This window comes from Anolis sagrei, chromosome 1 (genome assembly GCF_037176765.1).
Source record: "Anolis sagrei isolate rAnoSag1 chromosome 1, rAnoSag1.mat, whole genome shotgun sequence".
NCBI classification, from domain to species: Eukaryota; Metazoa; Chordata; class Lepidosauria; order Squamata; family Dactyloidae; genus Anolis; species Anolis sagrei.
The window spans coordinates 278,650,534-278,676,648 of NC_090021.1; the positions used below are offsets into that span (position 1 = coordinate 278,650,534).

General features: G+C 42.4%; 1 protein-coding gene across 1 annotated transcript; it reads left to right on the forward strand.

Moving 5' to 3' along the window:
* Window positions 1-1,633: 1,633 nt before the first annotated feature.
* On the forward strand, window positions 1,634-25,909 carry MDK (midkine). The gene is made up of 5 exons (XM_060763846.2): window positions 1,634-1,835; window positions 19,290-19,369; window positions 19,973-20,134; window positions 21,991-22,152; window positions 24,779-25,909. Exons 2-5 carry the CDS (start codon window positions 19,291-19,293, stop codon window positions 24,802-24,804), a joined length of 429 nt encoding a protein of 142 aa, XP_060619829.1. The 5' UTR covers window positions 1,634-1,835; window position 19,290; the 3' UTR covers window positions 24,805-25,909.
* Window positions 25,910-26,115: the final 206 nt, after the last annotated feature.

The window sequence follows — 26,115 nt, forward strand, 5'->3', positions numbered from 1 at the left end:
TCCACAACACCCCAGAACAGTAGATTGGGTGATGGTTGCTGTGGTTATGTGGTTGCTGGTAATGGCGATCACGGGGCCCCCAGATATGCATCCCTTGTAGCATTCTGCTGCTCCCTGCTCCCCTGGTCAATGATCTCCTAATGGCCTAATTGGAAGTTCCAGAACTATATGTTATGTGCCAGACTTCTGTTGTTTTGGCCTATAGACCTCCAGCACAAAGTGTCTACATTACACTACAGCAAATGTTTCATCCTCAGCTACTACACCTGGCCATGCAGGAACTGAAGATGAAACATCCTTCTTGGCATGCAGCCCCATATTTCTCTGTATGGGGCCACATGTGGCCACGTGTCGTTGAAAATGGCTACGCGTGTCAGTACTGACATGCATGTCATAGGTTCATCATCACGGTCCTAGAGCCAATCAAGCCTGAACCCTTCCTACCATAGAAGCCAGATGACTGAACTGAGACTTTCATGTTTGTTGTTTATTCATTCAATCGTTTCTGACTCTTCGTGACTTCATGGACCAGCCCATGCCAGAGCTCCCTGTTGGCTGTCACTACCCCCAGCTCCTTCAGAATCAAGCCAGTCACTTCAAGGATGCCATCCATCCACCTTGCCCTTGGTCGATTCCTCTTCCTTTTTCCTTCCACTTCCCCCAGCATCATTGTCTTGTCTAAGGTTTCCTATCTTCTCATGATGTGGCCAAAGTACTTCATCTTTTCCTCTAATTTAATTCTTTCCAATGAGCAGTTAGGCTTTATTTCCTGAAGTGTGGACTGGTTGGATCTTCTTGCGGTCCAAGGCACTCTCAGAATTTTCCTCCAACACCACAGTTCAAAAGCATCTATCTTCCTTCACTCAGTTGGGGCATAATCATGATATAGCTCACTAGAAAAGTCAAAAATGCTTGGTAAAGCAGAAGACAATATGGAAAGATAAAGATGCTACTCAGGTGCATAGAGGCAATCAAGTAAGCCCTGGCCCTCAGTTTGCAACACCTGAGCAGGGGTTTTGGTCACGTGGTGACTTTGAGGTCTCTCATCCATAGGGCCACCGTAAGTTGAGGTCCACTAGATGGCCATATAGCCTGAAAAAGCCTACAACAGCCCATCCAACTTTTGCTCCAAAACCTTCATAATATAGAAGGGAACTCCGCAACACTCTTAAGCAGCTCTTACAGTTCATCCTCACTGTTCAGCTGGAGTTACTTCTCCCATCATCCCCTCTTCTTTTCTTTTCCTCCATTGGAATGGAGAAGGGTGCTTCCAAGGGACTGGAAAGTGACCTTTTGGCCTCCCCTTTGTCTCCAGCACAAACTGAGGTGCCAAGCAAGAAGGGTTTTGAGTGCATCTCCCTTGCCTCTTTCCTGACTAGCAACACATACATTTGTTTGGTTGCAAACACTTTCTTCACTATCATTTCAAGAGTAACCTCTTAAAAAAAACAACTCCTTCCCTCCTCCCTGCCTGCCTTTTGTCTGCATCTCCACGAGGGAAGGCAGGGAAGGCAGGCAGGGAGGAGCCGGGGAAGGAACTTCGGGCTCCCCCAAACTCTCTCTCTCTCCCACTCCCTCCCTCCCTCCCTCCCTTTGCCAGCTGGGCGCGTGACGTCAGGGTCCTCCGCGCCGCGCCAGGTTGGGTCCCCATGTGACCAGCTTAAACTCGTTCTGAAGACACAAAGGGAAGGAGGAGAGAGAGCAAAGAGAGAGAGAGAGAGAGAGAGAGAGAGATTGAGAGCCGGAGCCGGGTTAGCGGGGCAGGCGGTGGAGCGGAGCCCGCGGGGAAGGAGCAGCCAGGAGCAGCCGGGAGACTCGTCCAGGCGTCCATCCAGGCAAGACCCCCGGGTGCCCCCTTTCCCCGTCCCCATGCGAGGGAAGGCCGGCGGGAGAGAAGCAGGGGCCACCCCCGGACCCTTTGCATCAGTGGGAGCCCCAGCCTTGGCAAGCCTCTCTCTCCCGCCCCCAGTTGGGGATCCAGGGCACGCTGCTCTCGCAACTTAGGCGCCCAGCTCGGAGAGTGGCCATCCTTTTCCGTCCCGTTAATCCGGGATAAAGCCGAAGGGAACCGTCGGTTTGGGCACTAAGCCGGGGATCGGGACGAATGGATGGGTGTTCTCCGAGGAAAGGGAAAGGCATCGGTCGGGGATGCGAGAGAAAGCCAGGGGATCCCGGGGTGGCCCTGGGGAGCCCTCCTTTTACGCCTCTCTGGGTTGCTTTCTTCCCAGCCCTGGACATCAATGGTAGCTGGTGGGACCCATTGACTCTGTCAACTCTCTCCATCAAAGCCCGTCCCCAAAAGGGGGCTCTTGGAGGTGCCCCAGAAGTCCTACTTGAGGGACCTTTCATAGCTCTCCAGAAAAATCAAGTGTGAGAAAGGGGTCTGAAAGCGAATGGGTCTCTATCCCAGCCACCTTTGTGGACCACTTGTGAATTTTGAAGGGAAAGTAGCTGGAGGGATGAGATCCTTCCTTCCGTCCGTACTTCCTTTCTTTCTTTGGGTCCCCTTCTGATAGCTATAACTCCAATCCTGTTTCTTCACCTGTAGCTGCAAGGAGTGTAGCTTCTCTTGCAGGCACCACATATACTGAAGAATGCCCACATGGCACTTCCTGAGAATCCATCCAGGAGACCTGTATTTCTCCATGGGTAGGCATACATGCCATGGAAAGGCTAGTGCAAGCATGGGCAAACTTGGGCCCTCCAGGTGCTTTGGACTTCAACTCCCACCATTCCTAACAGCCCTTTCCTTTCAGGAAGGGGCCCAAGGCTGTTAGGAATGGTGGGAGTTGCAGTCCAGAACACCCGGAGGGCCTGTTTGCCCTTGCCTGAGCTAGTGGGAAACCCACAGCTTAGTCACAATGTGACAAAGATGGATTAAAGTCGGGAGTTCATTAAGCTTTGCCAAGTGAACTCAAGCACACACCATTAGTGTCTCTGAGTAAACTTTCTTTAATCAGATGCACAACGCACCTGAAACAATGCTGAACTCTAATCCGTTTGATGTTAATGATTTTCAGACTGAATGAATAGGCCAATAATGTATAGACTCTTGATCATTGTAGAGGTCTCTAGTGTATGACCCCCCCAAATCCATTCCAGCCCTTGCAACTCTAAAGCCATTTAACATGTGGCCTTTGCAGGCAGAGGAATAGCTGAAGTGTTATGGGTTGCTGCGAGTTTTCCGGGCTGTATGGCCGTGTTCCAGAAGCATTCTCTCCTAAGTGTTATGCTTTATGCAAAGAGTAAAAAGCAGGTCAGTTTGAGTAAAGGTGGTGCTGTGGTCCTTATCTGTTCCCTCAGCCTGAGACTGCCCCATCTGGGCATTTGGAAACTTGAGAATGCACACAAAGCAAAACGAGGAGATTCGCTCTGATCAAAAGCTTCTGCTTTTGGAAATGCTCCAGCCTAGAGAAGAATGAGAGAAGGGAGATATTTCTCACCAGGGCTGGTTCCAAGAAGGAAATGTGCCCAGGAAACTGGGACACTTTGTCTTGTAGCAAACATGCACACACACACATACAATGCATATACAACCCAAGTATCATCATAATCAACTTTATTTGTACCTTGCCTTTCTCCTCATGGGGACTCAAGGTGGCTAACCATAGGCTTTGGTCACAATTCAAAACAAGGCGAAAAAAATTGCAAAGCAATTAAATAGTACTGTGCAGACTTAGGTTTAAATAGTTAAAATACATACAATAAATATAATAAAACATTGCACGTAAAACCCACTTTTATAAGAGGTGTAATGGGTCTTTGCGCTTGCTTTTTATTAATGTCTTATAGCAATGGCTCTGAACAAGGTCTCCCCAAACCAACTGCGTTTTCTCAGCCAAGCCCTGTCCTCCATTTGTTTACATTACATTAACAATGATGATGCAGGGCTGCTTCCTGCAGAGTGAAGATCCCTCTTTTGCAATGGTCTCCACATCCATAACTTTAAAGGAAAACTGGGTTGCTGTGAATTTTCCAGGCTGTTTGGTTATGTTCCAGAAGCATTATCTTCTGACCTTTCACTAGGCAAGTGATATTTATATATCTGTGGAATGTCCAGGGTGGAGGAGAGAACTCTTGTCTGGTTGAGGCAAGATGGTCAATTGCGACATTCACACTTGCCTCCAACAGACAAGAGTTCTTCCTCCCACCCTGGACATTCCACAGATATACATATAAGCCTCACTTGCCTAGTTTCCAACAGACCTCACAACCTCTGAGGATGCCTGCCATAGATGTGGGTGAAACATCAGGAGAAAATGCTTCTGGAACATGGCCATACAGTCCGGAAAGCTCACAGCAACCCAGTGATTTCGGCTATGAAAGCCTTCCACAACACAAAGAAAATTATTTTGTCCCCATAAGTCCTCTATGGTACCAGCAGAGATAAAACACTCATTCCTATAAAAAGAAGGGGAAACCATAACCAAGAAATGCATTGATCTGATACTGCATATCTATGCTTCCCAAGCTGATGGGCTGAGCTGTCTTTTTTTCCTTCAAACGTGTGGTTTTTTTCTTTCCTGAAAAGTTGCTTTGGACTGGATGATAATTCACCCACTGGTATATTGACCGCCATTTTGAGTAATATCTCACCCAACATAAAATACTATTTTCTGCACTGGTTTTAGATATAATAAGGAGGGAATAAATATATTAATACCTTGTCTTCAACATTTCATTTATTGTTCTGAATGAAAATACTCCACACTCTCTTTTTAAAAAATCAGAAAAATCAAACTGTGATGGTAAAACGATGAATTCCCTCCCACCCCCCCCCCCCCCCGCCCAATTTCTCTGTCCTTACCCATCCCACCCACCAACCCACCTCCTGGTATTTCACATTTCTGCATTTTTAGACAATTGGCATACATTTCCACTTCAAATGTGTTATTTTTGTAATATGTTTCTCCTTTTTCCTCCCAAGTGTTTTAGATATTTGTTCTATGATAAATGGATTGATATAGTATTACATATTTAGGAGGATTATTTAAAACCCTTTAGGGTGGGGTGAGAATCATGTGACCCTCCAGATTCAGATCCCAGCATTCTTCCCCAATGGCAATGTTATCTGGGGCTGCTGGGACATGCAATCCAACAATACCCAGGGGACTGCATGATGCCCACACTGACTTTATGTTCTTCTCTTAGCAGATACATTTCAAATTGTAACCATTGTGTCAGCGGGTTATTAGATTTGGACCTAGTTCTTTGCCGTTTCCATCTCTGTTTCTCTGATATTGTTGTTGTGCGCCAACTTGTTTCCAACTTACAGCAACTCTAAGGCAAACCCATCACAGGATTTTCTTGGTAAAATTATTCAAAAGAGTTTGTCATTATCTTCTTCTGGGTCCAAATGTTTATCTACACTGTAGAATTAATGCAGTTTATCGCCACTTTATTTGCCACAACCCAATGCTATGGAACCCTGAGGGGTTGTAGTTGGTGAGGAACCAACATCCTTTGGCAGATAAGTCTAAAAACCTTGTACAACTCCTATGATTCCATAACATTAAGTCATGGCACTTGGTGGTGCCAAACTGCATTACTTCTACAGTTTAGATGTAGCCCAAGATGTGACATGGTCATGGTAACTCATCGGTTTCCCATGGTTGAGTGGAGATTTGAACCCTGGTCTCCAGAATAATAGTCCAATGTCCAAGTCACTACACCACACTGGCTCTGCAACTCAGACGTGTGGTTATGTGCCTTCAAGTTGCCTGTTGGCTTATGGGAAACTCTCTTATGGCTGTTTCATGAATTTCATAGAGAATTCTTAGGCAAGGAACACTCAGAGATGGTTTTGCCAGTTCCTTCCTCTGAAATATAGTCCACAACACCTGCTATTCATTAGTGATCTCTCATCCAAGTACTAACAAGGGCTGACCCTGCTTAGTCTCCAAGATCAGACAAGATCTGGTGCCTTTAGGGCAGTGGTTCTCAACCTTTGGGCCTCCAGGTGTTTTGGACTTTAACTCCCAGAAATTCCAGCCAACTTACCAGCTATTAGGAACTGTGGGAGCTGAAGTTCAAAACACCTGGTATTAGAGCATCAAAAACAGGAAGTGTGGTGATGTCAACTGGACCTGACCATGAAGTGTGTGCATCAGGTAGTCCTTCTTCCTGACATGTCTTCATGGAGTCCAATCCTCTGCCAGAGAGGCCATGTCCACACACAGTCCATTTCCCTGTAGATGTTTGTAATGTAGGTACAAACACCAGGGAAGGAGTTAATAAGCACATGTGTCATTGGGATCCAGTCTGGTCAACAGAGCTCTGTTCTTGTGCTAGGGTAAGATTTCTTGAATTGTGCTCATAAGAAGATGAAGTGTGATGGCTTTAAAATGAAAACCAGGAATCTTTTGTGTTTCAAGAGATTTGCAACATGTTTGTAAACCTGAACAGACAATAATAAGATCTCTAACTCGGTGTCCTTTGTCTCTGGTCCAACTCATCAATTTTTCTATGGTAATAATACCCATTTATTCTGTATGGTCTGTTGAAGATTGCTTCTAAAATGTAAGTGGGCATTTAAATTTTTCTGCTCCTGGATCAGTTGCATCAGAAAAGCTCATTTTCATCCAGGTTGTGTCAGCTCAGTGTTCTCCATGTTTTGCTGGTGAAAGGGATGTGCCACGAGCTGTGCTCTCCAGCTAAACTCTTCAGGCAATTGTGCAACTAATAGTTCTCCAGAATTCAGCCCACCTTATAGAGATCAAAAGCTTTTTTTGTATCTCAGAGCTTTTTGACTGGTCACCCTTCAACACATTGCTTCTTAATGGGCTCTAATGTTTGAAATGACACATTTGGGTTGGTGTGGTACTTTTCTTGTGTCCTGTTTAGAAACACCATGATTTCATGTAGTACCTTCAGACGGAGAGCCAACATTTGGGAAAGTTACTATGCTGTAGCTCCCACACTGGCTGGAGTAAAAAAAGTAATTTTTCCAAGCTCAGTGCATTCAGTGGAATTTATTTCTAGGTGACCTAAGCACCCTAAAGGCACTGGATCCTGTATGGTTTTGGAAGATATTCAGGCTCAGTCCTGGTCAGTATTTGAATGGGGGACCACTAAAAAATACCAAAAGCTATAGGCATTTTTTTCAGAGGAAGGAACTAACAAAATCACCCCTGATAATTCATTGCCTAAGAAAACCCTATGAAATTCATAGGGTCATAATTGGTAAGTTGAAGGCACATACACATAGAAATGTTTTTAAGAGTGGAGCTTGAGTAACGTTTTCCTTTTCTAAATTAATAATAATAATAATCTTTATTTATACCCCACCACCATCTCCCCGAAGAGAGCGAGGCGGCTAACATGAGGCCAAGTCCAAGAATTATAATAAGGCAAAATAAAATACATACAACAGGCAATAACATCAAATAAAATACTAAATAATAACAAAGTAATACAATAAAATAATAACAGTAACATAATAACACAACTATAAGATGATAAAGGGATTAAACAAAGTGAGGTGGGCTGAATGCAAAGGAGATAGATAAATAAAATGGTGTGTATAGCGGAGATAGATAAATAAAATGGTGTGTCTAGTGGAAGATAAACAATGGGGTTAATCTTCACTGATTCCTAAATGATTATATGCTAAATGAACCATGGGAAAAAAGAATCCACCAGTCAGTGGGTTCTCTTCCAGATTGCTCAGTATAGCCTCATGATGGGAAACTGGAGGAAGAGGTGGAGGAGAGAAGGCATAAAAGGAAGAACCTGAGGTATGCCAGGATACAGCCTGAAGGCAGAGAAGATGGTCTTGCAACTGCATTGGCTCATGAAACCTGAGAAGGCTACTAACTTCAGGGGAAAGCATGGAGAAGTGGCCAGTTTTTCATGCCTTTCAATAAGGAGGTGAGGGGGTGGGCCAAAGATGGGAGAGCACAAAGGAGAGCCAGAATAGGCAGGAGAGGAAGACATACAGTCATTTTAAAAGTATCTAAGTACCAGAAAGGAAAGTTGGTGCAATAAAGATAACATGCACAGTTCAGAATCAGAGTTGGTTCCAAATAAGGTTGCACATCCCTTATTCAAGAATCCAAACTTGTCCAGATAGGTGGTGGAAATAGTGATCTCTTTTGCTTTTTGGTGGTGAATCTTTGTTTCATGCCTATAATTACTTAAAACATGTATGAAATTACCTTCAAAATGTTTGTGTAAGTTATATGAAACATAAATTAATTTTGTTTAGATTTGAGTCCCATCTCCAAGATTTTATACACAATAAGAATATCATGACGTCCCAAAATCTGCAGACATCCCAAAATCTGAAATCTAAAACACTTCTGGTTCCAAACATTTCAGATGAGAGATGACCTGTATTCTATTTATATGCTAAAATTATGCCCATTTGAACTTGTTGTTTTATTCTAGGATAATGGGGACTTTTAAAAGTGTCCTTTTCAGGATACTTAAGTGTTCTTTGCTTCTGAAATGTTGTTCTGAACACATTTCTGTGTAGGTAAGGATGCCATCCTTGTGGACATGAAATTGAATTGCATGCCTTTTGTGTATTCCTATCTTGCCTTGCCTTATATTCTTCACTAACTGACAACTGAGTAAAGAATATCAGGCAAGGTTTGATGGGAGTGCACATACATTCTTGAATTTCAAATAACTTGATAAATCTGATCATTTTCTGACTGCTGCTGACTGATGATATTAATCCTATAGTGCAACTGATAACTATTTTCTTACGATATTCCAACCTCCTTCACCTTATTAGGCAAAGGACTAATTGAGAAAGATATATATTATTACATATGCCTCTTAAACAAGTGATCAAATGGCAGCTGAAATCTGTATTGTGAAAATTGTGACCTTTCTTATGAACTGGATTTATGACCCACTTAATTCAGTATGGAGGAAATTTGGATTCAAGGGGAAAACATATATGTCACTTCCAGTGTGGTAGATACCAAATGCTTGTAATACAGACATTGGTTTCAAATCCTCCTTGGTCCTGAAAGTCATTGTATTTAACCTAATTTAGGATGCATCTATACTATAGAATGAATGCTGTTTCACCCTACTTTTAACTGCAATGGCTCAATGCTATGTAATCCTGGGATTTGTAGTTTGGTGAGGCACCAGTATTCTTTAGCTGGGAAGGCTAAAGACCTTATAAAACTGCAACTTCCACGATTGCCATTGCATTCAGCTATCACAGTTAAAATGGTATCAGAGTGTATTAACACTGCAATGTAGATCCACCCTTAGAAGGTTCTTGTAATGAATGAAGTCAATATTATTGGAGTCATGGGGGGGGGGGGGTGCTGACTTTTCTATAGGAAGTAGTTGTTTTTTCCCCCAGCCTGCCTCTCATTAGATGTGTTAAACAGCAGTTTCCATTATAGCTATGATTGGAGATGGGAATTATAGTGTTGGTTGGGAATGATGGAAATTAAAGTCCAAGATATCTGAAGCATACATACAAGGTTGGACAAGGCTGACATTGTAAATGAAGAGGTTTGAATTAGGGGCTCTTTTAGATTCACTTGGTGATCCACCAAGAGTTTGAAAGACAGGTTAACAATAGTCATATCTTGCAACAGATACAGATTGATTCCAAGGCAAAGGAAAGCATGAAAACCCGGTATATTGATAATGTTAGAAGAAATGTTTGTGTATTTGGTGAGTGATCTGGTTTTCCTCCAGCAAAATAGGATCATTCTGCAGTTTGTGTAGTGCCATTTAGGAGAACATAGTCTTTTCTCTCTATCCTTGGTAAGATCCCTGCAGAGGTAATACACAGACTGGTTGACTCATGCAAGGGCTACAATTTGTGAAGAAGGAAGGTAGGAATAATTGATAGAAGCAATCAAAACAGAGAGTAGTAATGCAAGGCAAGGAGACATGTACAGTACGACCTCTGTGTCTGCAGAACCAGTTATCCATAATATCTTTTATCCATGTCTGACAACATATGTCCTCTAGGTATTTGCTAGGTCATTAGCAGGACTCTATGGTATTCTTGGGATGGAGGTCCTTCATTATAATAGAGTTTGCTATTATCCAAGGTTGTGTAGATCTATACAAAATCTGGGAATGTATCCCTTGCAGATGTGGGGGTTGTACTATAGATTTAGCCAAACATTACTGGTTTAAATTGCCAACCAAATCATATGCAGCTTTACTCCTTGGAGTCTTAATAGCACTACTTTGCAGGCAGGCATAAGCTTACAGCCCCAAATTTGTACTGTTAGCACAGCCTGTTCTTTGTGTGCAGAGTGACATATCTGGTCCAGAGCATAGCATCTAAATCTCCTTGTGCAGACAACTGGTCTAGAAGGGACACCTGGAGCAGATCTCTCTTGGCAAAGAAAAGAGGCAAGGGAAAACTAAAGGGCCCCTCATTATTGTGTTTGGCACCTACAGTCCCATTCCAACATCACCCAGAGGTTTTCCATGGACTTGTTCCAGGGTTACTCAAATCCTTGGCAATCCTCACTGTTGCCAAAGTATGTCTAAACTTTCAGCTATAGCTCAGCATGTGTAACCCGTGAGGCAAAAGAGCAAGTGGGAATGAGGTATGCTTCAAGACCAGAATACGCTTTAAGTTGAATGTGACAGGAGTGTATAATGAGTCATCAAGGGATCTAGGGAGCGCTGCTCACTGAAAATATTGCAGTTTTGGAAGGGGTTGGAATGGCAAAATGCCTCATATGTTGGATTCTTCTCAATACATTTCTCACTTGGGATTGTTTAACTATGCCAATCTCCATTTTTTACTTCTTTTCTAACTTTTAAAAAAAATTATTCTGCATGCAATAATACTTTATAGCCAATGCTTTGTTATCTTATTAATTTTTGTCTCATTCTTACTTGTGCAATGTGTGAAATTTTATCTCAACTAAATAGATGATTTGATTGTAGTAATTAACAAGAGAAAAGAAGGAGAGAGAGAAAAGTAAAAACCAAACAGGCACCATATTTAATTTTTGATAGTTCCTGGTCCCTTTCAAGGTGATGCCCATTTCAGATGAATTCACAGAAGCTCAGAGTTGATCTCTGACTTACTTGAATTGTCATGCTATCAACCTCCTGAGTAGTAAGATAATAATCCTACTGTAACCACTCAGGACACTAATCATGATGTGGAATGGAGAGCTGAAGGTGTCCTCCTAAAATAAGCTTTCAAGTAGATGAAGGAGCAAAAATCTAAATTCCGATTCTTTATATACAACAAAATTCTGGATTGATTACATCCTTGAGTAGAGATTACAGCTATGATGGCCTCTTACATGGGCTTTTCCTACCTATGCAAAATACTTGCTTGCACCTAAGGCATTTAGCTTACTAGAGCCTACATTTGCAGTAAGACCTCCATAGCCACAGAACCCATATCCATCATTTCACTTACCTACACTTTGGAGAAAGTAGGGAATTTGATAGGTCCTCCAGGCAATTCTACTGTACCTTGAGGGACCTAGTAAACTCCTAGAGAGGATGTTTTTGTAGCAATCTCTAAGTTATGTTGGGACAAGAAGTGAAGTAATTCAGTAGCATTCATTTGTATCTGCAGGTTCACACAACCACAGTTCAACTAGAAATGCATCTCCTGTAGATACCAGAATCTTACTGTACAGTATATTCAGCTTTTTCAAAAACATGGTGGACATATTTGCATGTTAGCTAACACCATCCTTCATTGTCCTTTTAGGCAGCATCCACTCAACAGACAAATATGTTTTGAGATAGATGTATTTATTTTTATTTATTTACAGCATTTATATTCCACACTTCTCACCCCGAAGGGGACTCAGGGTAGATCACAGAACACATATATGGCAAACATTCGATGCTGTCAGACATACAGGACAGACAGATAGAGGTATGTGTCTCGGCATTTTTCCAACTTTGGTGTCCTGGAGGTTATGCTCTGTTCCGGCCACAGGGGAGTGCTGTCACTCCATCCTCTATGACGACAAGCCTTTCCTCCTGTTCTTTGATCGTCGGCTTTTTTATGGTGCCGTAAAATACCTCTCCACTTAAGCAGTGCCTAATTTCTCTACCCACAGCTACAGATTTGTTTTGCCATTTCCTTTCCCCCCCCCCCCTTCCTCTTAGAGTTTCATTTGTAACCTGGTTTGCATACTGATCATGTATCTTGGGTATGTTATTAATTTAATGGATGCATGCACCATTAGAGCTTAGGAAAAGTTCCTTTTGGCTTAAAACTCAATTCTGCAAAGCATGACCAGTGATCATGTTGAAAGGTGGCCTGAGGAGAGCGAGAAGATCTGCCTCCACTGATCTCACAGGTGAGGTATCCTTTTGAGAACAGTTACCCCAGAAGGGTCTAATGGTTAAATCTGGAGAAAATGGCAAACAGCATGCCAAAGCCAGAAAAAGCAGGGCACCCATGACATTGGCCACAGTAGGTGCATTGGTCAGGATATCATAGCAGGAACAACAGTTCTTCTGCATTTTGGTTGAAAATAGAAGATTCAGGATATAAATAATCAATTATCAGAACTCTTGTGTGTCGAGAAAGGAACAGTTTGATCTCTAGGAAGCTTCAATAACCTCAGGCCAGAAGAGATGGCACTTTTAAAAAAGGCATTGGATTTATTTCTTTATTTAGTTACTGTATTTATATACCGCTTTTCTCATCCCAGAGGGGACTCAAAGCGGTTTACAAAAAATAATGGCAAAATTCAAGGCCTCGCATACATATAAAGATTTATGATGACTCCATGAATTTCATAGAGCTTTCTTAGACAAGGAATACTCAGAGGTATATTCAGAGGAATACTCAAAAACAGGGGAATTCCAGACAAGAAACAATCAGGGCCAGCTAATCGATGCCCAACAAAGGATTCCCCCAGCAGGAAGCAGCCAAATCTTGAATCTGCAAGGCTATTCAATGCTAATCAAGGTGATTGCAATTGCAGCATCCACACTTGCCTCAAACAGACAAGAGTTCTTTCTCCCATCCTGGATATTCGACAAATATATAAACCCCACTTGCCTAGTTTGCAACAAACCTCACAACCTTTGAGGATGCCTGCCATCGATGTGGGCAAAACGTCAGGAGAGAATGCTTCTTGAACATGGCCATACTGCCCAGAAAATTCACAGCAACCCAGTTTTCCTTTGAAGCTATGGATGTGGAGCCCGGAAAACTCACAGTAACACACTCAGAGGTAGTTTTGCAGGTTTTTTCCTCTGCACAAAGCCTATAGCACTTGGCCTTTGTTGGTAGTCTCCTATCCAAGTACTAGCCAGGCATGAACTTGCTTCCCTTTCAAAATCAGACAGGATTTCATGCCTCTGGGGTATTTAGATGTTCCACCACAAATCGTCCCTCAAAACATTAGTAAGAAAAGGATTATGGTCATTTCCTGGGTGAGCATTATATGGAGCAAACATAAGAGGTAAAAGCATCACCAGCCAGTCACACTTTGTGTCTCCAGTTTTAAGCCTTACCCTGATGTCAAAAGAATCAAGGAGCAGCCAACTGCACCCAAAGGCTAATTCAAGAACCAACCTGGAGTGAATGGCCATTTCCATGAAACAATAGTCATGACATCAAGCTCAGGACATTGTACATGTTCAGCATTCTGCAAAACAAAGTGTGTCAGAAGGGCGATCCCATTAAGAAAGAAATAATGGAAGAAGAGAGCATGTTGTTAGACTTTCTTTGTAGTTAGAGGCCAGTCCTTAATTAAGCCTGACAACTTGCCTTATTTAGCTTGTTAACTTCCATGGCAGTATAAAGCTGCCATGAGTTTTGGGGGACAGGGTGAAGGCAAGGTATAATGTGATTATAAATATAATAATAATAATAATAATATATAATATATAATATAATAATTAATAAAAATATTTCTAGATTGCCCTCTACTTTATTTCTAAACCACCCTATCTCACAAAAAGACTGATTGATTGATTGATTGAGTGGTTGATAAATAGCTTAAGCTCTACTTCGTTCCCAGACAGTCTGGTTACAGCAAATTTTGAGTCTAGTGCTTAGCTCCAAGAGCATGAAAAGGCTACCCTTTGGATCTCATATCTAGGAATCACCTAGCCATGTTGGCCAAAGGCCATGCTAGCTGGAGGATTCTGGGAATTACTTTCCAAAGAAAGTAGTACTTTCCAAAGAAAGTAATATTTCTTCAACCTTTGCCACTCAAGCCATTCAAGATCCTTGCAGGAAAGAGGCCAGGGCTACACCTTGGAAAGCACTTTGTGGATGCATACCTCAAGCTTGCAGGGGTGTTTATGGGGGGGGGGGGGGGAGGACGTGGCTCTTGTCCCTAGGGGTCTGCCTTCAGTTACCTAGCCTGTGTAATTCTGTGTGACAGTTCAATTCAGAGTGAATCCGGCAGCTTCACAGCGACAGACATACAAAAGGTGAGCCCAGTGGAGCCTGAATAATGAACCAAGAGCTGCTGTCTGTGGATGAGCTGCCTGGGGGGGCACGGTGGGGGAAGGGGGCAAAAATGCTGACCTAGTGTTTCTTTCCCCTCAGCCTTCTTGGCCATCTCTTTCCCCTACACTGAGCATGGCATGTTTCATCCCGATCTGCAGTGCAATCAGTTCTTCCTCTGTGAGCCGCTCCAAGGGAGGGAGCAGAAGCAAAAGGGCCTTTCACCCACTGCATTGTGTCTGTTGTTCTTCCAAACTGACTTTTCCAAAACACCTCTGTTTTGAGGGGGCATAGGGGGACGAGATTAAATATCTCACAAGTGCAAATAACAGGAGACATATGCTGGTTAGATTCTCCAGATTATTATTATTATTATTATTATTATTATTATTATTAACATTGACAAAATCACGATCTGTCAACTGCAAAAGGCCACCTTACTTGGATCTGCACTCATCATTCGAAAATGCATCACACAGTTCTAGACGCTTGGGAAGTGTTAGACTTGTGATTTTGTGATACAAAATCCAGCATATGTATCTCATTTTCTGTGACATACTGTGTTTTTGTGTCAGTAAAATAATAACAACAACAACAACTTCATTTCTAACCTGCCCTCTCCCCCCAAAGGGACTCAGGGTGGTTTCCAAACAAAAGTAGATATTCAATGTCAATATTACCAATATACCAATGGAGGTGTTATATGCCTTCAGGATCAATACTAAGGAACCTTATGCAGAAGAGCCTGGGAGGTCATCTTTCCACTGTTTTTAAAAATCTATATTAAGCAATCGCCTAAAGTTTCTAGCCCTCATGCCCAGGTCTCTGCTTTAACCTCTACCTGAGGTGTTACTACCTCGCTCACATTCAAGGTGCCTCTAGGTGCATTCAAGGGCTGATGATTTCTAGTGCTACCAATCAAACAACATTTTGCCAGTATTATTTATTTATTTATTTTTATTATTATTTCCAACATTTCTACCTTGTCCTTCTCAACCCCCAAAGGGGAGACTCAGGGCGGCTTACAATGGCAGCAATTTGATGCCGAAAACATACAAAACACACTACATATAGCATTATACAAAAGATAAAACATTAGATTAAAATACATTTAAAACATTATTATTATTCTTCAATTGCTTTTGTTTTGTAAGGAAAAAGATGGAAGGGATGGTAAAATAGCCTATGGGACTGTAAATGACTGTAATGACTGTAAATAACATCACACATTTATAGTACCATGGCACTTTATTGCCATGGTCCATTCAATGGAATCCCAGGATCTGAAGTTTTGGCACTGGTATTTAAAATTCTCAGCCAAAGAGATCTAGTGCCTCACCAAACTACAAATCTCAAGGTTCCATATCATTCTACCATGGTATCCCACAATTTCGCCAGGACAATAAAAATGAAACTTTATTTATAAATTTCCTCAATATATATCAAACTATGTGTATATGCCCTACAGGATTGACATTTTGGTACTGGTCACACCACTGAAAATCTTACATTTTAATTTAAGGCAAGTAAAAGGGACATATCTGTGGAGATTTACTGATGACATCTCTGTTGATTAGGATTTTTATTTGGTCAAAGAACAGCACTTGAATACTTTGCATATATTCCTCTTCAGTGAAACTAACATAAAGTATGCAAAATATGTAAAAGCAGGAGACATTCATCATATATATTCAGGTTGCAGAATTTATGCTTCACAATGAAAATGCATATGAGAGAGCAGGAAAATATTCTTTACAACAGCAGTTCTCAAACTGGTGCTCCAGATGTTTTGGAGTTCAACTCTCAGAAGGCCTAACAAGATTGCTAGGACACCCGGAGGAGCAGAGTTTGAGAATTACTGTCTGACTTTTCCTTTTGACCATTTAAAATGTATAGGACTGAAGCTGAAATTTGTGGCTATTATGTCCTCTAAATTTCAGTAACAAGCTTGATAAAATGGATGTGGTCTCTATTCGGTGGCCACATTCTCATGCTGAATTAGAGGGGTCCCCCTTGTAGTGTAGTCATATTCATAATCTGATGTCTTCTTGCACCATTGTGCCACCAAAAAGGCTTGCACATATGGGATAGGACCCCTTTGGGTATTCTAGCAAATCCAGTATGACTAAATAGGAACTTTGTTTTCTGCTCACTCTTTGTTGAGTAGCACCAGGGGAGTTATTTTCCTGGCTCTACATTTGATGACCTGACCTGTCACCCTTGCTGCTGGGCTCTGCTGGATGAGTAGAAATTGCATTCATGCCCTGTTGCACGAATGGGAGGGAGCACAGCTGCTGGTTTCTATGTATGGGCAAAATCAATGGACAGGGAGAGAATAGAATACGGGTGACTAGTTTTTGCTATAGGGTTCCCTATTGCTAGCCCTTCGGAAGAACGGAAGATTTCTTCAGAAGAGAAATGGCCAAGTGATGGTATCCCAGGCCGTGGAATAATCTGCCACTCTTGGCATGGGCAGTTCAGATCTCTCGGTTCACCATGGTGGCACAGACTTGCTACAGCAAAGCAATTGTGCAGACATTTCCTTTCTTCTTTACACCTGTTCCCTTTCCTGGTGGTGTGTGTACGGTGTGTTGGTGCGCGCGCACACACAGATGCACACATAGTGCCTAGCTAGCTCCCTTACTCCCAGCCTTGTTTCCATAGACCCTTTTGTGGGGATATGGTAATAGGCTGACATTAAGAGAGCCAGCAGGGGGAGCAGCCTGCCTTCTAAAGCTCCACATGGGATCTAATTGTGTTGGGCTTTTATTTTTAATCTTCTGTTTTAGTTCTCCAAAACTGTGCCTGTCGGGGTTTCTTTTTCCCACCCTGGATTCTTTTTGAGCTGCATAAAAGTTCCATGGCAGCTGAGATTCCCCCCAACCTCGGGGAGCTTTGGCATTGGCGAGGCAGCCTGCTGAGCGCAAGAATAAAAGAGGCACTGGGAAATGAGGGGAGCATTTCAGGGGAGCGGGGAGCTGCCGCAGGGCCTCCTGGCTGCTGCCAGCCCTCCACAGAAGCCTCCCTGGCTTTCCAAAGACAGGGGCAGCAGCATAAATCCCTTTGGCAGGTTTTTGTGCTTTTCCTGGTTTCCACATGGTTGCTCTAGATTGGAAATTGGGGAGAGGGCCGGGACAGAGGGGTTGTTTTGTAAAGGGAGGTCTCAATTCTGTTCATTTTCCTGCCACTGCTTAAAGGCACTGGGTAAGGTTGCGTGTAAGTAGCGGCATTTTTATTTGGGGCCCGTGGGCCGAGAGGCATTGTGAATGGTCTAGCCATTGACTAGTGCCACTGTGGGAATGGAGTGCCTTGTGTAGAAGTGCAAGAGGCCTTGTGAGAGGTTGCCAAGTGGCAAAACATACCCAAAGGGAAGCACAACAGAAAGAGATGGGGGGAAAACGACCATCCAACAGGGGCTGAACACATTGATACTAGCTGTGGCTAATCCCAGTGGTTTTCACATAGCTCTTCCTCGGTGGGATATTATATCTTCTTTAATGGCTTTCCCAAAATGAGTCACTGTTATAGATGCCAGCAAGCTACCAGGTCCTTTTGAGTAAGTTGTTGAAAAGGCTCTCATAAGATACAGTTCTCTAATGAAGAGCTCTTTGCTCAAGACATGATAGAATTAATTCAGTGGATTTCATTTCATGTGCACTGGATTCCCAGTTTGCCAACTGGAGTGGGAGCTTAAAAGAAGGAACTCAGAAAGAGTTTTGGAAAACTGTGAAGTAAAAGAGTGATAAAGCCCGTTCTGTAGAAGTTGCTAATTATAATTGCAGGGTATAGATGCATAGACCAAGGGTAAGTTGGATGGACCTTGAAGTGACTGGCTTGACTCTGAAGGAGCTGGGGGTGGCCATGGCTGACAGGGAGCTCTGGTGTGGGCTGGTCCATGAGGTCATGAAGAGTCGGAAGCAATGGAACGAATAAACAACAATAGATGTGCTACCATTTATGAGACATCATGACTCCTTATTTTCATGAGTTTGCTTACATTATAGTTTTGGAGAGGTGTCGTGTTCATATTGGATTATAAGACTGATAGCAGTCCTCTTTACTCAAACCAGCAAGGCAGTCAAGGGGTACATTGAACCAACAGATCTCTGTAGAAATCTCCACTGTTTTCTTTTCTTTCTTTTTCTTTGCAGCCTCCTTTGGGACCCTACTACCGCCACAGCTGAAAGTGTTCTTCAATATAAGAATTGTGCTTCTCCTCAAAAGCATGACTTGTGGTCTTGCTTTATCAAAAATGTGCTTTTGGGGGCGAAACTTCCATATGGATGTACATCTGTAGTTACTTCGGATTTTAAGCTGCAGGGGGAGTTCACACATTTTTTGCAGGATTGCAGCCTGGAATGGGTCAAAACATTATGCGCTGCTAACACTACATTTTCTTGAAGACCTGGTTCTTTCTTGCCTTGTTACAGTATCCCAAGCCTCATGAGAATGTAGAAAAATCTCTTATTCTGAATCAGATCATTGTTTTTTTCTAGCACAGTACTGTCAAATTTTCCAAGGTTCCAGGGTGGATTTCTTTCCTAGGCCTACTGGGGCATCTCTGGTATTCCTTGGTAGACACCCATCCAAGTACTAACTAGGACTGACTCTGCTTATTTTTGAGATCCAACACGATGGGGTCATCCTTGTTTTACGCTTTCCCATCCTTGAGCACAAATCCACATGTCTGTTGCTATAGTGAATGTGATGGTGGAATTACACAACCCTTTATGTAAGGATACTGTTTCTTCCTGGAGGCAGAAATGCTGCTACAGTGTATTCTATTATCCAGCCCCAATTAGTCCTTGGCACCCAAACTTCAAAATAGAAATTCTCTTCTTGGGACACCCTCCCTTGATACAGAGATGTGATGCCTTTCTGTTTGTCTATTTTTGTATAGAATGCAGGTCCGTGGGCTATTTCTCCTTTTGGTTCTGGTTCTTCTGGTTGCATTTTCGGAGGCTGGCAAGAATAAAAAAGGTATGTAGTAGAGCTCTGGTGAAGCTCTCTTGCAGGCTGCTTTTCATAGAATCATACAATCCCATCACATGAGGCAAATTAAGCATCCTAGGATGCTTTCAGCAACTTCTGGTGGGGCCCTGTGGGAGGCTTCCCATGTTTCATGGAAAACTATGAGGCCAAGCCACGGCAGCAATGCTTCCCCACATGGGATGGGAAAGCATCGGCTGCAGGCGAGGGGGAATATGGGGTGCTGGGATTGCCCCGCTGCCCTGCTGATTCACCACGGATGGTGGCAAATCGCCCCTTGGGACCTCATCCATGTGATGAGATCTATAGAGTTGGAGCCATTTATACACAAGTAGAACTTTCCTGAAAGTTGTCTATCCAACGTTTGTTTAAATACCTCCAGAGATGGAGAACTCTCCAAGTCAGTCTATTCCACTATGTAGCAGTTCTTGCAGAAACAAACATCTTCCTATAATTTGCCCCATTCCTCCAGGTTGTGTCAGAGGAGAGAGCAAGGGGTGCTCTTAATGCCCTGTGGAAGATTATAGGAAGGGGTGGGGGTATATGTTAAGTTTTGTAATAACTCCCTGTCTCCCTTTCCACTTTTGTCTTTAGACAAGGTGAAGAAAAATGGCTCAGATTGTGAGGAATGGCGCTGGGGCCCCTGTGTCCCCAACAGCAAAGACTGTGGCGTTGGCTTCCGTGAGGGGACTTGTAATGAAGAGACCAAGAAACTGAAGTGCAAGATCCCCTGCAACTGGAAGAAGGAATTTGGAGGTGAGCGCATTGGGTTTTGAGAGAAAATAATGAGGCTTCTCAGATAACCTATCAAGCTTAAAAGGGTCAGGCAGCTTGTTTAAAATGTTTAGCCTTCATATATGTCTGGCCACTATTACTGAATTAATAGTACCATCCTGAAGATACTTGGTCTCTGCTTTTAGAAGCTTAACAGGATTAGGCTTGGTTAGGACTTAAGATGGGAGACCCAGGGATCTGGAGAGTCATTGCGGTCTTGTCAGAGTTGACAGTGCAGGGCTAGATTGTCAGTGGTCTGACTTAGCGTAAAACAACTTTTCTTGTTGCTATTTTAACTTACTGCCAATATCATTGCAGTGTTCCCTTGCACCATTTACAGTGCATGTGCACTAGTAATCTGCTAACCACAGCATTTCCATGTTAAGAGCATATCCGGTGAACTGGGCTTTCTATACAGATAGGTAGCTGTGGTTTTCGATAGCTGTCATCTCCCCATCCCAAGCTTTGGTGAAGAGACTATTGGTCCTTCTAGCTCACTATTGTTTCTCTACTACACTGTCTCGCTACTACACTCTCTGGAATGGACCCCCGTCGATGCAGCAGCTGCTTCCTGATAAATTGAGATTGAGGGCTTTCACAGTCCTCAATCTCAATTGTAGTTCCAAAACTAGGAATTGTGAATATGTTACACTCACAATTGTATATCTTCTGTTATACTTTCATAGCTATGATACAAGATTCCAGCCATTAAAAATATAATTACATTATCCATAGAATTAAAAGCAGTTAAAAGCATGTGCATTAGAAAGAAAGACAACAAATATAAACTCTTATTATGGTCCTTTCCTCTGAATAATCGGCTCCCAAATGCCTGCCAAAACAAATGTCTTTACCTGCTTCTGGAGAGATACCAAATACGGTGCCAGTTTGAATTGTCCTTGAAAATAAACGAATAGCACATGGAGCAGTTGTAACAAGAGAGTTGGCACCTTCTATTTTGTTTCCTCTGACTGGTAAGCTGATTTACCAGGCAGGGTGCTATGTGAAGGTCATCCTGAGATCATGGACCGTTTCAATATTTTTCAACAATAATAATAGCTGAATCCAGCAGTACAGAACATTATAAATTCCAGTTACTAATAACACACTGTTTTGTAAAGAATTGGCTGCCTTGGACGTTAGCTGAAAGAGGCTTCTTGGCCATTTTCTTTGTTTCTTTTCCTCCGTACCAGGATAATTCTGCTACTCCCACTTCCCAGTCACATTTCTGTTTGTCTGTTTGTGTGTCTCTGTTTAATTACAGTAACAGAACTAGGTTGTAACTAGCTGGAAAAGAAGCTTGGCAACTAGTACAAATCTAACAGCTGCCTACAACTATTCCCTCATAGATACTTCCCAATGTTTGTTGTCATACTTGTTTAAATTATTGCTGGCTTTTTCCACCTTTAGAATTGCCATCTTGTTTATTTTTAAAACCTGAGCAAGGAATTTGTGTTATGTTACAGAACTGAACAGCGCTCACAGTGCTTCCACATTTCACAGTGCTTCCTACTCCTGTATTCTTGGGATTTTCATATTTCAGCAGTATAATTTAGCATTGGGGACCTAGTATTTAATTACTGGGAGTCAGAAATCTTGCCTGCAAATCCTGGCTGAACTACTCACTGATCTTCTTTGAGATCTGAAAACAGAATTGGGTTTACATTTTGCCCACATCAAAATATCCAGAGCTATAGAGGATCCATGTCCGACTACATAGGCCTGATTCAAGATTTAGTAGAAGTACAGGGAATATAGACCCTCAAGTGTACCACACATAGGATGAGCATTTGTTGCAAGCATTAAACTGATCTAATGGTTCTTAATCTCTCTCCTAGCGGATTGCAAGTACAAGTTTGAAAGCTGGGGTGGCTGCGATTCTGCAACTGGTCTAAAGGCCCGTTCAGGCACTCTGAAGAAGGCTCTGTACAATGCTGAGTGTCAGGAAACTATTCAAGTGACTAAGCCTTGCTCTCCTAAGACCAAGTCAAAATCCAAAGGTCAGTCCGAGCAACTATAAGCAGTTTATTTGCTATAGGGGTTTTAACTTCCATTCATCTTGGTGAAAAATGTAACTACACACGTACAGGGACACAAACGGTAGGGATGGAAAAAAATGTGATGTACAGCAGAGTCTCGCTTATCTAACATAAATGGGCCAGCAGAATGTTAGATAAGCAAAAATGTTGGATAGTAAGGAGGGATTAAGGAAAAACATCAAATTATGTTATGATTTTACAAATTATGCACCAAGACATGTTTTACAACAAACTGACAGAAAAAGCAGTTCAATACACAGTAATATTATGTAGTAACAATGTATTGAAACAGCTATGGATCCATATGGGAGGCAGACTGCATTGGATAATACATAATGTTGGATGAGCAAAGGTTGGATAAGTGGGACTCTGCTGTATTGAGTTTGTTGTTGGCTGTATTTGTACTTTTTTCAGAATTTTTTTGCCTGAGAACATTTTTGACCCTTTTTGAATCTTGCCCTTTGTTTTGATAATTCTAGCAAAACTGTGACCATAGACTACAACATTTGTTAAGACTCGCAGGAGTACGGTGTAGTACTGGAGCCAAGAACACCTGTGATATTGTAGCTCATCTTATATGAACTGGAAGAATCACAGGTTTATTCCAATTCACAGAAGAGAAGTCATAATACTGTGTAATTCTCTGACTTTGCCATGACAGAGCTTACTCTGCAAGATCACTCAAGCGAGTAATTATTTGCACATGATTGATCCTCGTAACACACATTCTGACTCCTAGCCAAATAAATGCCTATTTGTTTCTTTCAAATAAAACCTAAAACTTCTGAGTTTGCCAAGAGAGGAAGGGCCCTTCCTTCTCTGGTTTTCTGTCACATTTAATATGCAGGACTGTCTAATAAGGTGAATGGATTCTTTTTGCACAAATGTGATCAGTTTGGCAATGCTGGTTGCACACACACAAAAACCCAGAAATTTTCTAAGTTCAGGCTATGGGGGAAGACTCCAAATAATTCTTGACTTGATTAAGACTGGGCTTATATCCCAGGATTTGATCCCACAGGGCCTATAACCAAGGATTTGATCCCAGGTTTTCTGCTTTAAACTGGATTATATGATTCGGCACTGCCAGATAATTTCGAATAAACAGAAAACCTGGGATCAGATCCTAGGATATAGGGACTGTCTGGAAGGGCCCTCAGTGTTGGGAATGGTTATTCAAAATTCCAGTCATCAGAGTAGTCTCCAAACAATAATAGTTTAAAACAATTGTTTTAAATTGTTTTTAAATTGTGTTTGATTTTAGCCTGTTCTTGTAAGCCGCTCCAAGCCCCAGGGGAGTGGCGGCATATAAGTTTGAATAATAAATAAATAAATATTGGGGGGGGGGGGGGGGCTTTACCTTTCCATATGTTAATACACTACTTCTCCCATTATTACTCACAATATACTAGCCTGGTAGTTCTAGGTTGCACATTTGCAGTTGCAGATGTGTAACCTAGAATTAAGGATACATGACTGATTCATTCTGATAATCCCTTCAAAATCAGTATTGCTGGGAATATATCAAAATTACAAAAGTTCCCAAGTTCTGATGTAATGGACAGCAGTTGTTGTGAGCAATAGGAGTGTGTTCTCCAGTCAATCAGGGAGCAGCAGATTGATTTTTCCACCTCCATCCCATGAATGCTCCAGTACATGGAGTGATTGTAACAGGGATCCTGCTTCTGATTGTTGCACTGGAGATTGCTTGCAGGAGAGAGTTGGCAACATCAATCTGCTGCATTCTGACCAATGAAACTGATCTCCAGCACTTACAGCTGCTGCTGTCGCCTGGTAAGTCAGTGTGGAGGGAGATGCTGGAATGCCAGCGAATATCTTTATTCAAACACTGCAAAGTAGAAGGAGTTGCAGTCCAGTAAAGTTTGTCAGAAGCTTGAATCACACCCGTTCACTTTGTCCATTTTACTTAGCAGCTAGGTCAACAATCATCATTTTCTTTTAAAATGGGGAGCCATCAGATGAGTAGGTGGGGTTCTACTTCCACAATTGTCAAGATCTTGCTATAATATGCAAAGCTTACTTAACAAAAATGATAATGCTTTGTTTGTCTTTATAAAAACATTTAAAAGTAAGAAACTTATCCTTGTAGCTCTGAGGTATAACAAGTAGCCATCTTTTATTTATTTATTTATTTATTTATTTCATTATTTTATTTTCATGACAGGAGTGACTTGAGAAACTGCAAGTTGCTTCTGGTGTGAGAGAATTGGCTGTCTGCAAGGATGTTGCCCGGATGTTTTACCATTCTGTGGGTGGCTTCTCTCATGGTCCCCCACATGAAAGTTGGAGCTGATAGATGGGAGCTCACCCCTCTCCCCAGATTCGAACTGCCGACCTTTTGGTCAGCAGTCCTGCCAGCACAAGAGTTTAACCCATTGCACCAAAGGAGCCATCATTAATTTTAATGTGTTACTTCTAAACTGTAATGCAGCCAGAATGCATGGTAGTTGACAAGGAGCTATCAACTTTGAGAAAGCCATAGAATGCCAGACTAACACAGAGCCAAATCAAGTGAACTGTATTATGTGTTACCCTAATACTTTTCTATCTTTCATGTTTTAAACAGCCAGAAAAGGAAAGGGGAAGGACTAGAAGGACGGATACAGCCCCGCCATCTTCAGGGCATGGTGCTTGAACCCACTTGGACACACACCACTTGGAGCTGCAGCGTGGCGCCTCCCAGCTCGGCAATGTTCTGCCAAATCCCACTATTCTTCTGCCTCCACAACTTTGCCCTTAACTGAGATACCATTTCTAATCACTAGTTTTGTAGAGCAGCAACCCCACCCTCTTTTGATGAAGGCGCTATTGGCCTTCCCTTTGCCTTCTCCACTCTCTCTGAATCTGCCACCCCCCAACCCATGCATTTGCATCCTAGTGTTCTTTGCTCTGGTTCATTTCCAGTATTCAGTCTGATATGTTTTGAGATGGGGGTAGGTTGGGCTGAGTTGTGGCTTGCACTATTCACCTTAGGAATCCCTTGTCAGAGTCAGATGGCCTTCTGGTACATCTCCAGGCAATTCCCTGTTGCCCTAAGAAAAGCTCTCAATCAAAACAGCTAAGGAAAACTGGCTAATTTGGAGGAATGTAATAAAATGGGTAAGAGTTGTGATGAAAACAGTGGGTGAGGATCTCCACTTTGCCCTCCTAAATAAGGGAACAGGGTGTTAACTTCTTTGGTGTTGTTTCTGCCCTTCATAGACTTACAAGGGACCTAGGTTGAAATCCCATGTTCTCTCACTTGGAAGTAAGTGCCACTGAACTCAGCCAGGCTTTCTTCTGAGTAGACACTCATAGGATTGCACCGTAAATCTGTACTGCCTTCCCATAATGTGTGTGTGTGTGTGTGTTTGCAAATGCATTTTTCTCCTTCGCCAGCATTCTTCGATGCAAGCTGCTTCATCAGCAGACTCTCCATGTGGAGAAGTGTGTCTGTGTGTGTTTGTGGCTCAGATCTCCATGTTTACTTGGACTTTTGCCAATAAGCCATGTCTCACATCTCCTTCAGCACCCAAGAAAGAACCTTCCCAGAGTTAAATGAGCATTGTTTCTTTTTCAATCACTATGTCCTCATTCCTCCTTGTCTATATTCTTGCTGGGATGCTGTGGCTTTTCCATCCTTTTCAGGTGCTGGGTAAGCCCTTCCCCTGCTTTTTACAATTTCCCCCTTTTTCCAATAAAAATCTTTTTACAAAAACGGTCTTCTTTTTTCGAGTCCTATTTTTGTGCCTCAGGTTATATATCCGTGAACTACAACAGGGCTAGCTGGATCAGAGTCAGGGCCTGGAAAAGTCACTTTGTTGAATTTCAATTTCTAGCATCCTCCAGCCAGCATTGGTCAATGATGGCTGGAAGATCTTGAGAGTTGGAGTCTAAAATACTTACCTGTTCCAAGTTTCGGTA

Excerpts from the sequence above, each read along its gene's own strand:
- MDK (XM_060763846.2), top strand. The coding sequence starts at position 19,291 with ATGCAGGTCCGTGGGCTATTTCTCCTTTTGGTTCTGGTTCTTCTGGTT. Across the intron at positions 19,370-19,972 it reads GGCTGGCAAGAATAAAAAAG|ACAAGGTGAAGAAAAATGGC; the intron begins GTATGTAGTAGA and ends TTTTGTCTTTAG. Across the intron at positions 22,153-24,778 it reads GACCAAGTCAAAATCCAAAG|CCAGAAAAGGAAAGGGGAAG; the intron begins GTCAGTCCGAGC and ends TGTTTTAAACAG.